The 18,734-nt window shown below is 34.4% G+C and overlaps 1 protein-coding gene across 3 annotated transcripts in view; it reads left to right on the top strand.

The window, feature by feature from the left end:
• Nucleotides 1-18,734, top strand: part of KANSL3 (KAT8 regulatory NSL complex subunit 3) — a 38,811-nt gene that overhangs the window by 1,470 nt on the left and 18,607 nt on the right. For all 3 annotated transcript variants that reach the window (XM_051976407.1, XM_051976408.1, XM_051976406.1), the window contains exons 2-7: nucleotides 194-462; nucleotides 3,420-3,590; nucleotides 11,872-11,962; nucleotides 12,200-12,385; nucleotides 17,778-17,909; nucleotides 18,280-18,396. In XM_051976407.1, coding sequence (XP_051832367.1) covers nucleotides 248-462; nucleotides 3,420-3,590; nucleotides 11,872-11,962; nucleotides 12,200-12,385; nucleotides 17,778-17,909; nucleotides 18,280-18,396 — 912 coding nt within the window. In that variant the 5' untranslated portion in view covers nucleotides 194-247. The remainder of the gene's footprint in view (nucleotides 1-193; nucleotides 463-3,419; nucleotides 3,591-11,871; nucleotides 11,963-12,199; nucleotides 12,386-17,777; nucleotides 17,910-18,279; nucleotides 18,397-18,734) is intronic.

Here is an 18,734-nt window from a genome sequence, read left to right as displayed (position 1 = left end):
ACTTGCTTAAGGTCACACAAAATGCTAAGTGTCTGAGGACATTTTTGAACTCAGGTCCTCTATCTACTGTGCCATCTAGCTGCCCCTAGTACTAACCATTTTCTGAGAAAAAAGGACAAGATTTGAGTCATAAGTTCTACTACTGGAATTGAATTTTGCCCTCTTTCCATTGCAATTTGATCTCTTCTTGCAGCAGACTGATGGCATGCTGACTCCCAGACTCTGAGACACTGTTGCTTCTATAGAGATGTCACACCGAGGTGGTGAACGAGACTTCCAGACTTCAGCCCGGCGCATGGGCACCTCTCTGCTTTTCCAGCTGTCAGTTCATGAACGGGAGCTGGACCTGGTGTTTTTGGATCATAGCTATGCCAAGCCATGGAGTGCTCACCCAGATGCCAGCAGTGCCCGCCCAACCCGCATGCTCTTTGTCACCCCCAGGCGTCACCAGGATAGTACCATGTGAGTTTGTGGTCTTCCTCAATTAGGGTGCTGAGAATGCCTTAACAACAGGAACCATGGTTGTTGGAAGGCGTTCTAGGTTTTCTAGAGGAGGTTGGCTTGCAGGATTCAGGGATTTGAGATAATTCTGTAATGTCTAGCATATCAGATTAAGATGTAGGTGTCTAACATATGACAAAATGGGCCTGGCTAATTCAGCCTGCCTGAGATTTTTATACTTAGAATTCTGTTGTTTTAAAAAAAAAAAAAGTTTTATTGATGCCTTTTGTTTTTATATTACAGTTATTGCTAGATATACCCCCACCTCCATTGAACCTCACTTGTAATAAAGAAAATTAGTTAAGCAAAAAACAATCAACACAGCGTCTCACATCTGATATTCTGCACCTGTAGTCCCCAACTCTCTATTAAAAGGAGGGAACATCATCTGTGTTTTCTGAAACCAAGATTGGTCATTGCAGTTTCTCAACATTTGGCTTCCTTTTAGTGTTCTTTTTGTTTACATTGTAGTTGTATATATTATTTTCCTGGTTCTACTTATTTTACTCTGCATCAGTTCAAAGACATCTTACCATCTTTCTCCTTTTCATTGTTTCTGGTGCCAATAATAATCCATTATATCCAAATACCATAATTCATTCAGCCTTTTCTCAATTAGTGAGCACTCATTGTGTTCCTCTTTTTTTTTTTTTTTTTTTTGTTTGTTTTTTGCTGCTACAAAAAGCACACTAAGAATATTTTGGTATATATAACTGTTTAAAGTTTTTAAGCAAAAAAAAAAAAAAAAATTAAATGAATTACCTACCCATGAAAACTGATAAGAGTTCTGGATTTGGAATCAAAAAACCTGACTTAACTCCTTACTCTGTCACTTAATACCTATTTGATGTTGGACAAGTTACTTAGCTTCTCTGGGCCTCAGCTATCACACATTAAATGTTGAACTAGTTGATCTCTTAACCTCTAAATCTTTGATTCTAGTAGCTCCTTAGAATTTACCCAGTGAAATTTCTGGTTATATGACTAGTCTTTTTCATGAAATTTCTGAAAATCTTTTGAATCACTACCAGACAGGTTAAACCTGGATTCAGGATTCAGATATTTCACAACTGAATATATGTCATAGTTTTCAAGACTATTTCAGCCTATTAAATACAGTTTTCTCAATTAATGACTACAACTTGAATTGTAACTGAATTTTAATAGGATTGAGTGGATGAAATTGCTTTTAAACTTCAATATAAGTAGTATTTCAGCTAACTACTCAAAATCATTATGAGGAATTAAAATGGTTAATTTTTAACCACTTAAATGGTTAATTTGATTATAATTATAATCCACCATTGCTAATAGTATAAGATGCACATATACTAAGCCTATTCTAAGTATTGGAAAGACTTGGATTCCCTTGGCCTTAGTGTAAAACTTATATCTGAATTATCTTCATAAAATAGATATGTTTCTGTCAGGACCTATATTTATGTAAAACATAGTGTGGAAAACATTGATATTAGATTTTGGGCTTGGGGGAAAATGTTTGAAAGGAGAGTAAAATCATTAGATAGTTTGAAAAAAAGGGTTAGAGTTAGAATGATATAGAGAAACAGAATAGGAAGAGAAAATAATTAGTTGAGTAATAATTAGTGGTGTGTCTGCCGCAGGTCCAATATCTGGTGATGGGCTTTGTATGTTCAAGAAATCAATTTCATCAATTCCTCCAAGGGAGATAAGGTTCTGGGGGTTTCAACAAAGTACTGTTTAAGGCATCAGAATGTAATCTACAATTTGCTGTGATGGCTATATTCTTTCTGGAGTTTGCATAATCCAGAGACAACTCTTATGTTCACTTCCTCCTCCTCTTCTACTTTTTTTCTTCTCCACCCCCCAACTTCTCCATTTATCAAGGTACTTGGGGAAAACCCCAAGGAATCAGAGCAAAAGGAATTGAATAATCTTAAAGGTTGTAGAGCCATAATTACCCCTCATTTACCGTAGAATACACGAAATTTACAATTTTTGTAACCAGAATACTCATGTTTCCAGATGTATTGTCTTTTTTTCTTATCCAGTGGTGGATATACTTTACAGATTCTTACCAATTGACTTTGCTTTTCTAGAATCCTGAATATTACCACTCTTCTAACACTATTACTTTTGGCATATTATAATTTTTAGATCACAGCTGATTTTGCTTTACTTATATTTTAGTTGTCAGTGGAATTTTGAGATGGAGCAATGTGCTGGGCTGAGCCTAACTCAGTCTAATCTTTTGATAATTTAGGCCTCTTCATTAGTTAACAATAGTAGATTTGCTTAGCCATAGCAGGAAAAGGATGTTCAAGCTAAGCACTGAGAATACCTTCTGTTGATTCAGCTGAGGAAAAAGTCCCTCTCTGCTCTCCAGCCAAGCATCTGAGAACTCCTCCAATTTTTTATGACTGCTTTTTACTCAAACACTGAAAAAAGATATCGGAAATCTGAATTCTTAAATCTCTGAAACAGAATCTCAAGGAATATTTTAATACTTTCTAGTAAAAACTAGTCTTAACTTGCTTGGGGGACAGGGAGAGTGTACCACAAGGAGTTTCCTGAGATTAAGAGAACTCTTAAATATTTATCTACCATTCATATCCCTGAAAGGGAGGGAGTATTTACCATTCATTTAAAAACTGGAAATTAAAATATTCATATTTACATTTGAATAACATTTGTCATATTTCTAATTGTTTTGTTTTGAACAGCATTAAGATTTGTCTGTTGTCCTTATACATATATCTTCAAGGCAGTAGAATGTGCTGAAAATCTCCTGGATGGGAAATTTTATGTGGAAAATATACAGTTGGGTAATTGAGAACTGACTGTATAAAAAAAGATTTATAAACAACTGAGCAAACATTAAGTTCATGCATACATTGAGCAAAATAGCTGTGGTCTAAATATCCTTCGTTTATTTGTAGTGAGGCAGACATCCCTATCGATGTGGAGACTGTTACGTCTACCCCAGTGCCACTCTATGACAACCAGAAGGCACGAAGTGTGATGAATGAGTGTGAACGCCATGTCATCTTTGCCCGGACTGATGCAGATGCTCCACCCCCACCTGAGGACTGGGAAGAGCATGTTAACAGGTGGGCTGCCTCAGGAACATTGAATCCGATGGGATAATGGGCCCAGGTTCTGAAAAAATATTCATTTTTATTATTATTATCTCATTCTTGTATTCTAAAACACAAATTCAAGTTGAATTAGGCAGACACTGTCTTAGGGATATGATATGGCAGAAAACACTTGGAATCACAAGATTTGGGTGTGGTTCTAAGTCAGGCAAGACATTTAGTTTTTCTGAGCCTTACTTTTCTCTTCTGTCAAAATGGAAGTAGAGTTTACCTCACAAGATTTGAGGATCAAATGGGATAATGTATGTAAAGTTCTAATCCTCAGTTGCTTCATCTATAAAATGGGGATCAAATTTCTACTTACCTCACTGAGTTATGAGAGTCAAATGAGATAAAATGTATGTTAAATATTCTGCAAATGATAAAGCATTTTGTAAACTGCTACTAAGATAAATACACCAATTCAGATAAATATTTAGAAGACATACAGATTATAGAATAGCAAAACATTAAATTTGTATATAAATAAGTAAGATTAAGAATTTACATCATTTAGAAATCTAGGTGATAAAACAAATGAAGGGATTCCTATCTTCATACAATGTAGGTCTTCATTAAGATTGGGAAATGTATCGGCCTCTAGAATACTTTATAGGAAAGCAATTTGTAAACTTTCAGATTCTCATAGTTGGAAGGGACCTTATAGATCATCTAGTCGAACCATAAATGAACTAGAGTATCTTTTACAGCATAATCTTACTAGTGTTCATCTACTTCTTGCTTGAAAACTTCCAATGAAGGGGAATTATTCTTTCTTTCAAGGTTTCTAGGCTCAACTGCAAATTCCTCTGTTTGGCATTTAAATGATCTGGCTTGAATTTCTCTTTCCAAACTTATTATATGTGACTTTCGTTTGTGAATTCTATGTTCCAATCAAATCGGTCCACTTATGTATTGCATTCTGTTTCCTGCCTCTGTGATTTTAGGCTGTTTGTTCCCCATGCTTAGAATGTCCTTTCTCATTTTCCCCTTATATAATCCATAGCTTCTTACAAAGTCCAGCTCAAATAGTATCCTAAATAAGGCCCTTTTTCATACCTCTAGTAACTAGTATCTCTCCTTTGAAATTTAGTGTTTAATTAGTTTAATAACTAAGGATTACATGTATATTTTTATATATGTGTATCTTCATTCTATATGTTCATGTAAGAATTTTAAAGTACATTTTAATACATGTATACACATATACAATATGTATACATACATATACACATGCTTATATACACACATAAATATACATGCAAAAATGTATATATACATATTTTTTCCCTCAATAGATTAGAAACTTCTTGAGGCATTGGTTTGTTTTTGTCTTAACACAGTGCCTAGCATGGCATAGAAACTTAGTAAATATTTGTTGAATGAATATTTATTAATGATAGTCTTTTTCTTCTGCAAACTAAACATTCTCAGTTCTTTCATCTGATTCTCATATGGTATGGACTCAGGGCACTTTCCAATGTTTTGGATGCTTACCAGTTTATCAAAATTTTTCCTAAATGTGGTGCCCCAAATTTCCATATATGGTCTGATCAAGTTAGAATACAGTGATACTAATGCCTTCTTGATCCTGTTCATTATGCCTTTCAGTGAAGCCTAATGTTATATTAGATTACATAGAATTGCCATGTCACATTTGGACTCATGTTGTGCTTGTAGTGTACTAAAAACATACAAATCTTTTTTAGTAAACTGTTGGATAGTGATCTCTCCCCCATCTTATTCTTATAAAGTTAACTTTTTGAACACTAATGTCAGCCTTGTATTAAAATTACTTGAATGTCAGTTCATGTCTTATTTCATGGTAGATTTTTTCCTACATATTAACTTGCTATTCTTTCTTCCCTGAGCAGTGGTTGTACTTGATTTTAAACTTCTATTTTACTTTGTGCATTTAAAAAATGCTTCACTGGACCAATTTTTTTTGGTCACTATTGCCGCTTCCTATTATCCCTTTTCCATTAAATAAAGATATTGGGGAAGAAGGAGACTCAAATACTTAGAAGTGTTTCTTCTAAAGAAGAATAATAAATAATAAATAAGGGATCATGCAGAACAAATCCCATATTCTAAGATGTATGTCTCATTTTGCACCTTAAAGTTCATCCCATCTCAATCAGGAAGTAGGTATTCTTCATTATAGGTCCTGGGCAAACTTGATTGGGCATTGCATCAATTAGAGTTCTTAAATTTTTAAAAGTTGTTTGTCTTTGTGTTGTTATGTAAATTGTTCTCCTGATTGTGCTTCTCTGCACCTCATATAAATTTGAATTTCTTTGAAATCATTGCCTTCATCACTTCTTATAACATAGTAGGATTTCATTACATTCATATACTATAATTTGTTCAGCCATTCTTCAAGTTGATGAGCCTGTTTGTCCCCCTCCACACCCAATTTCAAATTGCCTCTACAAAAATTAACTGTTATAAATATTCTTGTACATATGGATCTTTTTCCTCTTTATTTGATGTTTTTGGAGAATAGGCCTAGTAGTGGTGTCACTGGGTTTAGTGACTTTTTTTTAGTGATACAGTTTAATGACTTTTTGGTCATAGTTCCAAAATGCTAACCAGAATAGCTAGATCAATTTACAGCTTTATTGTACTTAGCGTTCCAGTAGATATGAGCATTTGTGAACAAGCTATCTTGTCATAGAATATCTCAGTTCTTCAATACAATGTTGACACACTATAGCAGGCTGCTAATTTGTTCCTTCTATATATGAGGAAGATTTCATTTTACAAGGAAGATTCTTATATGATTATCGATCTTCAAACACTTTCTTGTTCTTGAGCTAAAATTTCTTAGTGTTTCTATTTGATGAAATCATTCAATTCCATATATTTGGAGATTATTCAGGGGTAATGTATATTGACCAGGATTATTAATAAAATAGCCTCAGTGGCATTTCATTGTTAGAAGTGGATCAAAATATAATTATTATAGCATTAAACTACATGTAAGAAGGCAGGGAATAAGCATTTATTGTCTTTAATGTGTCAGGCACTTTCTTACTTAAGAACTTTCCAGTTATTCTGTTTAATTTTCATAGCAATTCTCTGAGGTAGGTGTTGATTTTACAGTTGTGGAAACTGAAGTAGATAGTGTTTGAATGATGACTGCAGAGTGTTACATATATAGTAAATATCTGAAGTTGAAGTTGCATTTGAGCCTCTAGAACTAGTGTTCCATCCACTTAGCACCTAGTTGCTTTTAATTATAATTCATCTTATAGCTAAAGAAGAATACAGAAACTATAGAAACATCCGAAAAGCAAGAAAAATTAATAATCACTTGATACTTTATAGGTTTACTAGTTCTGTATTTACTTGAATATGTCATAGTAACAAAATCAGAATATATGCTGAACATGTTTTGCTAAGATTTCATATACCTCATTTTAATTTTGAAATACCTTAAGAATTGGGTGTATGTGTCAGAAGGATATGTTCTAAGCTATGGGTGTACCTGGATATTTATAAGGTTGAATAAATTAGAAAATATTTCATATTGAGAGGTTGAATCCTTAAGGTTACTCTCCATCACCCCCAGGAGGCTTATAATTGTTAATGTTCAAAAATAGGTGCTTTAAAATTTTCTAAGGAAGAGAGAATTATGATCATGACAGTGTCTTTGTCTCTGGATTTTAATTCTTTTAGGTATTTTCACATAAAATAGACTCTGCACGATAGGATACCAAAGGATGCACTAATTTAAGGCTTCTCCAAGACTGAGTGTGGGAATTGGCATAGGGCAGAGGTCAGCATAAACAGTCAATTCTACCTCCTCCCTTTCCCCCTACACCCCCATGAATGGCTCATTTGGGCTTACTCAAAGCTTGAGGTAGGAACCTAGTATTGCTGTCTGGTCTGAGAATTCAAGAAGAGACATTATATTCTTGTTTAAAATTGAACTGGTGGGAAACATTTGGGAAGGGAGCCAGTTCAGTTCACCACAGTCACCATCAGCAAAGCCCAGTGGGGCTTATCTGCACTATAAACTTATATTTAAAATTTCTTTAATTACATCTCTCAAGCACTGTTTATCTTGATCCTTGGGTTAGATCATATTTTTCTTGTCCCATTTTAATTTTTCAGACCTCCCATAGAGCTGACATAAAACATTGAATAGTTATTTTAGTTCTTGGAACCTGTTTGGCATGTATTCAGTAACATCCTTAAAATCTTTTCTTGGTTTTTGATATATCAGCATTGTGGCTTTTAATGTGATCTCAGCTGTCATCAGAGTATGATAGTAATTTCTAGGTAGTTGAATTTTTTTTTCTCTTTTCCAATGTCTGCATCATTTCTATCCCTTTCCAATTTGGGTTTCAGAATAAATATAGTAAAAAAAAAAAAAAAGCAAATAAGGAAAACCTCTTATCATAAAATAAATAGTAATAGTTGAAAATAATATTTTGTAGCATCTTAAAAAACAAATCAGATTCTAGATCTTGGTCTTTGAAAGAAAGTCTGTACCAAACTCAGAAATGTGAAGTGGTGTATCTATAACCTTAATCAGAAGACCTGTGTAGAAGTCTTGCCTCTGATGCACATTAGCTTATTGGCCATGTGACTGAACAGATTACTTTACTTCTCAATATCCCAAGCAATTCAGTATATGAAGTTACTGATTAATCACTAAAACAATGAACATCATCAACTCCTTTATGTCATAACTAGGCTTCATAATTTCCAGGTTTTAGCAAATCCCTATTGAAAATCAATTTCATGTTTGTCTATTTTGATAAAAATCTTAAATGAGTAGTCATCAAAAGGTTAAAAAAAATCACAAATAGTGGTAAAAATAATAAAGTGTACTTGAATACAAAATAAAAAAAGAAAATGGCATTCCAGAGTAACTGAACCAGTTCACAGATCTGTCAATAGTGTAAGAGTGTGCTTCTCCCTCATCTCCTTCAACAATTGACACTTTTCTCTTTTGTTATCTTTGCCCACCTGGTTACTATAAATGGAACTGGAGTTTTTTAAATTTGAATTTCCCTTATTTGTAATTTGGATCATTTTTTTCATATGGTAGTTTTTCTTTCTTTAAGAACTACTTGCTTATATCCTTTGATCATTTATTTCTTGGATAATGGCTCCTGTTCTTATTTTTTAAATTAGTTCCTATAGTTCTAGTATGGTAGTGGAAAAAATGTTGGTCTTGGAGCCAAAAGACCTGAGTTAGACTCTTGCCTCAGTTTCCCCATCTATAAAATTGGGAGATAATAATGATACCTAGATCACCTACTTACAAGGATTTAAAATAATAGCAATCTATAGGACAGGAATTTTGTGAAGATTAATAAATAAGATATTAAGCAATTAACACAGTTTAGTATGTAGTAGGAACTTAATCAATGCTTATTTCTTTTCATTCCATACACTCAAGAAGCTTAAATTTTATTGTGGGAAACAGCATATATAAATGTAGATAGATGTAGGCATGTACTTATAGTAATAAACTTAAATGACTAAGCTTGAAGAGTTTATGACTTTTCTCTTAATTTATGTTGTGGTAGGTAATGAGAGACTGGTGAAGTGAAAAGACTACTGTTACAGTCATAATCAGACAAACAGAAGTTCAACTCTTGACCATAGCTATTTAACTTTGGGTGAATCACTTAATCTCTGTCTTGTTTTTTTTTTTTTTTTACCATAAAAAGGATTGTAATCTCTTCATTTTATACCTCACTGGGCTATTAATAAAGAAGGGGCTTTAGGCAAATCTTAAAAAATAACTTATATATTTAAATTATAATTACTGTTATTATTCATTTACTTGTGCTGAGATTTCCTGTGGACTGAGTCAACTCAGGTTTATTGTCTTCCAACTGGCCCTCATTCTATTCTCTTGTTTCTTCTCAGCTCATCTTCTTAAATCATCCTTTTATTTTCTGTTATCTTTAATCTTTTTTCAACTTCAAGTTTAACTGTTGGCTTTTTTTTTTTTTTTATTGCTGCCAATGAACATACCCAGATCTCTCCCTTCAATTAAAAAAAACAAACCCTTAAAATGACATTTTATATCTCTTCTGCCTTTCATAGAAAAAAAAAAAAAACTTTCTACTTTCATTGCTTTTTGATTCTTCCTTTTTACTTTTTAGCCCTTTTAAACCTGGCTTCTGACCTCACCACTTCACTAAAACTACTTTTTCTAATCTCGTTTGCAAAATATAATGGCCTGTTTTCAGTTCTCATCCTTTCATATTTCTTGAATACTCTGTGGTATTTGACACTATTGACTACCTTCTCTTCATGGATGCTCTCTACCCACTAGGTTTTTATGACATTTCTCTCTGAGTTCTTGTTATATGAATCCTCTGTTATTATTGTTTTTTTTAATTGAATTATCATGTGTGTCTTTCACCCCTCCATCCCAATTATACATTTGTGTCCTGAGGCTTTGTCTTGGGCATTTTTCTCTCATATTCTCTTTCTTGATTGCTTCAGTTCCTGTAGATTCAGTTTTCATTTCTAGGGAGATAACTTCCAAAGTTACATGTCTCATATTTTCTGAGATTCATTTTCACAGCTACCAGCTGAATGGCTCGATTTGGATAACCCTGGGGGTTACAAACTCAACAAATCCAAAACCAGATCTTCTCTTTCTCTCTAAAGCAGCTAAACATATTCTTCCTCCTAACCTTCTTGTTCTCAAGAGCACCGCTATCCTTCTGATTTTTCAGCTCAAGGTCAGAATCATCCTCTATTCTCTCTCTTCAACCTCAGTCCCCATCTAATTGTTGCCTAGCCTTACTTATTTTTCTCTATAACATCTCTTGAATCCATCCCCTTCTTTCTACTTAACTTGATTACTATTTTGGTTCAGGCCCTTTATTCATTTGCTATTTCAGTTATCTCCCAATAGTTTTTTCTGTCTCAAGTCTTTTCCTTCAAAGATGTTCTCCACTCAGCTGCCAAATCAATATTTCTAAAAACACAAGACTGATTTTGTTACTCTTTCAGCTCCCTATTGTTGTGACTTACTCTCTTACCCAGTCTAAAAAAAGTTATCAAATAATTCCCAGACAATCCTAATTGCATAGAGTGATTGTGAGGAAGGAACTCTTTATCAACCCCCATCTGCTGTCCCCCAACCTCTAGGTATCTTTAAATAGCCTTTGAGATATTGATTAGCATATCTTTAGATGGGTCTAGGACTTGGTCTTCAGGTGCATTTCATCTGACGCCTTGGCCCTTCCTTCTGAGTTCCTTCCTTTACTTCTCTGGTCTCTCTGAGAAAAACCCCCAAAGCTGTATTTTCTTTATAAAAGATCTGCTTATAAAGCTAAGTTCTTTTCAGGACTAAGACCACTATGAAGTACTCTCTTTCTCTTCTTTGTAGTGCCTTCCCTTTATGGTCCCTTTTTCCTTACTTTAGCTAACTCTGGTCAGTCTAACTTGCCAATCAATAACTTTCATGGAGTATTTCCTTTCTCCTGGTTAATTGTGAGTTCCCCTGAGGAATTTTCCTTTTTCCTTGCTAACTATATGCTCTCCCAATTTTATTACACATTTGCCATTTCTGGTATTTGTTTTATCTCTTATTTTTGTCATTAACCTATTCTCCTAAATAAATCTACCTTTTTCCAAAAAGAATGGCCATCGTGAATTTGTCACATGTTTATTTTGAACTAGGAATTGCTACCTTGACTCCATCACCATTACATCTAGAATAAGATACAAACTTTTCTCTTTAGCATTTAAAGCTCACCACAGTCTGCCTTCCATCTGTCTTTCCAGACATATCTTATATTATTATCCTTTGGCTGAAATACATTATATTTATATACATTTCATCTTCTGCTGTTGTCCCTTTGCATAGACATACATCCAGCATCTTCCTATTCACCTTCACCATTTGAAATCCCTATCTTCCTTCAGGGATCAACTTCACTTATCCTGTGATAATCTTTTCTTGATCCCTTTGTTAGCTTATTCTCCTTTCTCTTCAAATTATGAATATATTTAGATTTTTTATTTTATATTTCCTCAATAGATTGTAAGTTTCTTGAAAGTAGGGACTATTTTGTTTTGTATTTATATCTCCAGTGTCCAATGTAGTATCTTATACATAGCAGGTGCTAAATAAGTGTTTGTTGAATTATATGCCATTTCTAATTATATAGTCTTATAGTAGAAATGGGTCATTAGGTTATCAGGTCATTTTTAAAGGGTGTAGAGAGATGATAGATATTTTACTTTATCTTTGCAATTTCTTCTTCAGGACTGGTTGGACAATTGCTCAGAACAAACTTTTTAACAAGATTCTCAAAGCCTTGCAATCTGACCGGCTGGCCCGGCTAGCCAATGAAGGGGTAAGTTTGAAAGATTGGTAAGCCAGTGAAGGGGTCGAGCCCTGTATATTTTAATGTCTTTCAAATACTGTTGACAATAGCTAAGGTGAAATTTTAAAAAAGCTTGGTCCTCAAAACTTGCTGAGCATATGATATTCCCATCCATACTGTATAGCCCACGCTTTTAAGATCAGTTACTAAAATGTGATGGTTCCCTTTATCGCTTCATAACTCTTAACACACATTGTTGTTTTATAGGCTTGCAATGAGCCTGTGCTGCGACGAATTGCTGTGGATAAGTGTGCAAGGAGAGTTCGGCAGGCACTGGCGAGTGTGAGTTGGGACATTAAACTTGTCCAGTGGTTGCATACAACATTGGTGGAAACCCTGAGCCTACCCATGTTAGCAGCATACCTTGATGCTTTACAGACATTGAAAGGGAAGGTAAGGATACTGATTTGGTTTGCTTCACTGTGAAGCAGAGATCACTAGTCTGATTTAAAGAGTTCACTAAAGAGTTAGGAATGGTCTCTATCCAGTTGTGCTATTTGAATGGTCATAGAATATCAGGTAAATGAAAAAAGGAAGAATTTATGTCCAGAGTAAGAAAGAAGTTGGGTAAAAAAAAAGTTTTCCCTTTATATGTTCTTCTCCTTATTTCCTTCTCTCTTCAGTGTTTTTTAATCATTTCTGCCTCTAGGATAAAGTGTAGGTGTTTGAAAAATGTCATGTGTTTTTCAGCTTTTAAAAACTGAAACTGGAGGAAGGTGAATGTGATGAAAATTACATTATTTCAGAAGAGATAAAATATTTATCAGAGAGAAATTCCAGGCAGGAAGATACTATTAAATAAGGCTTTCTGACCTTAGGCTACAATATTTAAGTATTAAAAAAAAAGATACAGTAATATTTTGCATTATCAAAGAATGTGCTAGTCTTTATGAGTTTCCATTTAACTGATCTTCCCCTTTAAGGATTCCCCTCTTGGGAAAAAAAAAAGGCAATTTTCTAAAATGTTCCATACTTCCTTGGATATATCCTTATAGATAATAAAAAAAAAAATTCAGTTTTAAAAAGTTATTTTTCAAAGATAAGGTAATTTTAGGACTTAATTTATTTAAAATAAGTTGATGCCTTTTGTCATTTCCAGATATAGCCTCACCCATTGAGACTTCCCTTATAACAAAGAAAATTAAGACAAGGAGAATGAATCAGATGTTTGTAACAGTCCTCTACCTCTACCCAAAAGGAGGGAGATGAATTTATCTATAGCTCTATATCAAAATTACTCTGCTGCCTTTTAAACATAGTTTACTGATTTTTTCCCGATGCTTTCTTTTTTTTAAATTGTAAACTTAATCTCCAAAAAAATTTTTCACATACATTGTAGAACATAGAGGATTCCATATGAAACTGCATCTGCATTTCATGTTATTTGCATTCTTTGAAAAGTAAATAATAAATTCTACTCAGTAGCTTCTTGATGCATGTTATATTTATTTAACAAACTCCAAATACTAGATGTGGGGATTATGCTAGGCTTCAGGGATTCAGAAATAAGATAGCCTTTGCCTTCAGGCAGTTTATAATCTTACAGAGGGAGACATTAGATAGCTTCAATGACAGACAGTTTCTTATAAGTAGTACAAGTATATGGTGCCAAAGGAATTGGAAGAGCTTGAAAACTTCTTAATATGGTGATCAAGGCAGACCTCATAAGAAAAGGGTAGCATTTGAATTGGGCTTAAAAGGATAAGTAGCATTTCGAGATGTAGAGATAGTGGGTTGTGTGGGGCCAAAGGACATTCTAGGTAGGGAGAATGATGTGAATAAAGGTCAAGCACTGGAAAATTGAAGGGCTCATGGAGACAATATAGATACCACTTTGGCTATGACACTAGGTTTATATAGGGAAAAAACCTGAAAGGATCATGGAAGACCTTGAATGGCCTTGATGTAGGTATCAATGATGAATCTCAGATACTTTGTGTACTGTAGTATTAGGAGGCTGTCGAGAATTGGAAACTTTTTTGTTCCTTCATTAGTTGGTGCCAGACTATAGGAAGGCTTTTTTGATTTTTACATGCCTTTTGTATTTTTTCCTATTTTTTTTCACTATTAGGCTGTCAGCTTTCAGCTTAGTTTTTGTGTTACCATACTTATTTTGGGCAAACACTTGTCTTTTGACTATGTGAACTAACAGACTATAAGGAAATATTGAGAAGCAGCATAGAGTAGTGAAGAGTTCTGAATTTGGAGTTAGGAAGACTTGGGTTCAGATGCTATATTGGCATTTACTTTCTTTGGGACCATGATAAGGTCATTTAACCTTTCTGACTCTCAGTTTCATCATTAGTGGTCTGCTACCATCTCCCTCGTAGGGTGGTTGTGAGAGTCATAGATTGAAAACCACATTCTTAGTTGAATAAGAATGAGGAATGAGGAAACAGAAGCTCAATCAGCAGGTTTTTAAAGTCCTACTATATATCCTCAACATAGGTGCTGGGGATATAAAGACAATGATAAAGCAGTTCCTATTCACAAAGAACTAATTCTAACGGGAGACAACAAGAACATATATAAGTTTATTCATATTAAATGTAAAGAGAATACATATAAACAAATAGAAAATAATTAAATACTTAGTTTGAGAAGGTGGATACTAGCAGTTGAAGTGGTCAAGAAAGGCTTGAAGATGGTACCTGAAGGAAGATAGGAATTTTGTGAATTGAAAGTGGAGAGGGATTTCTATCCAGCCCTAAAAAGACTGCCAATGCAAAAGCCCAGACATGAGTGAGCAAGTGTGTTAGTGAGGAGCCAAGAGAAGGTCAGTTTGGCTGTTTCAAAGCATGTGGGAAGGGTGATTATATACAGCAAGACTAGAAAAAGAATGCCAGATTATGAAACTAAACAGATGAGTTTATATTGATTTTGGAGATGATGGGGAGCTACTGATTGAGTCAGGGAGCAGTATGGTCAGATCTGTACTTAAGGAAAATAATTTTGTAGGATATACAAGGCTTAAAAAAGCTGAGTTAGGAAAAACAGAAGGCTGTTGCAATATTCTAGGCAAGAAGTGAGAAATCACATGAGAATATATATAAAGCATTTGACAAGCTTTAAAGCTCTATATCAGTGTCATTTACTATTACAAACTGTAATTTCAGTTTTGTCTCACTCGTCGTGACCCCATTTGGAGTTTTCATGGCCAAGATAAAGAAGTGGTTTGCTATTTCTTTCTCAGTTTATTTTACAAATGAGGCAACTAAGGCAAATAGGATTAAGTCATTTGCCCAGGGTCATACAGTTTAGTAAGTGTCTTGAGTTTGGATTTGAACTTAGATTTTTCTGACTCCAGGCCTGGTGCTTTATCTGCTGTGCCACCTAGTTGCCCTCTTTATTTTTGATAGGCAGTTTGTATATTAAAATACTTGAAATAATGCATTAAAATATTAGGAGGTTTCTTCTGGTGTCTTGGTTTTTTTTAGTATAATATATTCTTCATCAATTAGGGAGCAAAATTAGTACAATGAAAAAATCTCATGGTAAAAACTATGTATACAGTTGTATAGAAATAAAATATTTCTAAAACAATATATACATAGAAATATATTTATCTCATGTTTTTAAGAGTTATATTACACAGAACTTTTCTCACAATCTTGTGAAGCAAACATTAGTGTGTGTAGATATTTTTATAGGATCATAGATTTAGGCTTCTAATAAGATCTTAGAAGCCATTAAAATTTAGGGTTCTTCATTCCCTCCTTTTACAGAGAAACTGAAGCACAGAAATTAAATGACTTGCTTGGAGTCATACATTTAACAAGTGACCGAAGCATGATTTGAACCCCTCATTTTCCTGTTTCTGGGTCTATTACCTTTTCCATTCCACCTTTGTGCCACTTATTTTATATGAAGAATTCTAATTAAATAAAGACTTTCTGACTTATTTGTAGTCACATGGCTAGAAGATGGTAATACCAGCCGCTAGAACTCTTTGAACTTGAAAATCCAGTGCTTGTTATGCCTTCACAATGCTCCTTTTCATTTAAACTCGTTGGAATTGATTTTTATACATCAGAGCTTCTAGTCAGTTATTTCCAGTTTCATTTCCTTTGGTTTCTGCTGCCAGCCCAGTTAAAGTAATAGGTCACTGAGGACATGAAGATCTGTCTTATTTTTAAGAAGGCCTGATGGCTAAACTCTGACTGGCCTGTACTCATCCTAAGTGGCATTACTCCTTTGATCTTGTTGAATTAATCTTTTATGGGTACACTGTTTTTGATCATTTTCCTTGAGTTTTTCTTCCTTTACCTTAACCTTGTGTCAAATCATTCTCTTTTCTGTTTTCCAGTTTCTTTAGTATTTTTAAAATCTTAGTTTTCTAAAAGTTGCTTAACTTTAAAAATGTCCTATAACAATTTTCAGATGAAGAAATTAAAACCATTTTTAGTCATATGAAATGGTACTCTAAATTACTACTGATCAAAGGAATGCAAATTAAGACAACTCTGAGATACCACTACATACCCCTCAGATTGGCTAAGATGACAGGAAAAGATAATAATAATTGTTGAAAAGGTTGAGGGAAAACTGGGACACTGTTACATTGTTGGTGGAATTGTGGTGGAATTGTGAATGGATCCAGCCACTCTGGAGAGCAGAAGTTATCAAACTGTGCATACCCTTTGATGTAACAGTGTTTCTATTGGGATTACATCCCAAAGAGATCTTAAAGGAGGGAAAGAGACCCACATGCGCAAAAACATTTGTGGCAGCTCTCTTTGTGTGGTGAGAAACTGAAAACTGAGTGGATGCCCATCAGTTGAACAATGGCTGAATAAGTTATGGTATATGAATGTTATGGAATATTATTGTTCTGTAAAAAACAATCATTAGGATGATTTTAGAGAGGCCTGGAGAGACTTACATGAACTGATGCAGTTCACGTTAACAAGATTATACGATGATCAATTCTGATGGATGTGGCTCTTTCTAACAATGAAATGATTCAGACCAGTTCCAATAATCTTGTGATGAAGAGAGCCATATATACCCAGAGAGAGAACTATGCGAACTGAGTGTGGATCACAACATAGCATTTTCACTCTTTCTGTTGTGGTTTGCTTGTGTTTTGTTTTCTTTCTCGGTGTTTTTTTTCTTCTTGATTCGATTTTTCTTGTGCAGCAAGATAGCTGTATAAATATGTATACATATATTGGATTTAGCATATATTTTAATATATTTAACATATATTGGATTACCTGCCATCGAGGGTAGGGGGTGGGGGAAAGAAGGGGAAAATTTGAACACAAGGTTTTGCAAGGGTCAATGTTGAAAAATTACCCATGCATATGTTTTGTAAATAAAAAGCTTTAATTAAAAAAAAAAAAACATAAAAAAGTTAAATTGAATAGCCTTTGGGGGGAAAAATGTCCTATCTATCATGTGAATCATTGACCTTTGGTATGGAAATTATGATAGTCCTCTTTTTCATTACTGCAGATATTAGCATATTTGAAACCTACATTTAAATAGATATAAGACCACCTTTTGAGTTTATGCTAAAATGAGCTACATTTGAAATCATAATATGTATTTGACAGTAGGCTGTTTTACTATAGAAGTAACAGTGTTTTATCAGTATATATACATGCTGTAGCTGGTGGTCTATGTATTTTGTTTTTAAGAGCAGCCTAGATGCAGATGGTATTAGATTAAACTGTCTGAGAAGCTGGGGACTGTTTCAGACAACAAGAGTTCAACTTACTCTCTGCTGGTGAGAGGCTTCCCACTTCCACAATAATAGCATTTTTCTGGTCTTGTCTTTTAGATACCAACCTTGATTGACCGAATGTTGATGTCCTCCACCACAAAGACGGGTGCGGCAGGAGCTGAAGCCTTGTCTCTTCTACTTAAAAGGCCCTGGGATCCTGCTGTAGGAGTGCTTTCTCATAACAAACCAGTAAGCTGGACAAGTAGTTACTTATTTTTAAAGTTTTATTGATGTCTTTTTTTTCTTACACTGAAGTAATTTCCCATTACCTCCCCCTCTCCCCAAACCCCCAAGCCCCCATGGCCATCACTTCTTTCTCAACCCTTTTGTAACAAATAAAATAGAGAAAACTGATGCAGCAATAAAGCACTTATTTTAACTTGTAAGCTTCAGGAATTGTGCCTATTAAATAAGCCTAATGATACCATCAAATAAATTGATAACCAAAAGATTTTTTAAATCATTTTATTAAAAGGGGGAAAATGGAGACCTTGATACTTGAAAGGGCAAATTAATAACTTTCACTTATCTGTGAGTGGGTGGGGTTCTTTCTCCTTAGAGCAAACTTCCTGGATCTCCACTGATTCTCATTGCCTCCTCTGGTCCCTCAAGCTCCATGTTCCCTACCTCTCGAAGACACCGCTTTTGGCAGTCACAACTCTCCTGCTTGGGCAAGGTATGTTCTGGAAATGATGACCTTGCACATAAGATTTTTTTCCCTTGAGGCAATTGAGGTTAAATAAGCTCAGGGTCACTAAGCTAGTAAGTATTAACTGTCTGAGTTCAGATTGAATTTAGGTCCTCCTGACTTAAGGGCTGGTGCTCTATTTACTGCACCACCTAGCTGCCCCTGCACATAAGGTTTTTGAAAAATAAGGCAGAAAAAGGGGGAAGAATAATGAATAGTGCTTTTGATAGATATATTCTAGAAGTTTGTACTTTAATGAGGATATATTTTGGTTTCATGTGGAAAAAGAAATAGTCATAATGAAAGATAGTTGAGATCTGGGTTAG

Source organism: Antechinus flavipes, chromosome 2 (genome assembly GCF_016432865.1).
Source record: "Antechinus flavipes isolate AdamAnt ecotype Samford, QLD, Australia chromosome 2, AdamAnt_v2, whole genome shotgun sequence".
Taxonomy (NCBI): domain Eukaryota; kingdom Metazoa; phylum Chordata; class Mammalia; order Dasyuromorphia; family Dasyuridae; genus Antechinus; species Antechinus flavipes.
This window is presented reverse-complemented; position numbering and strand designations above follow the sequence as displayed.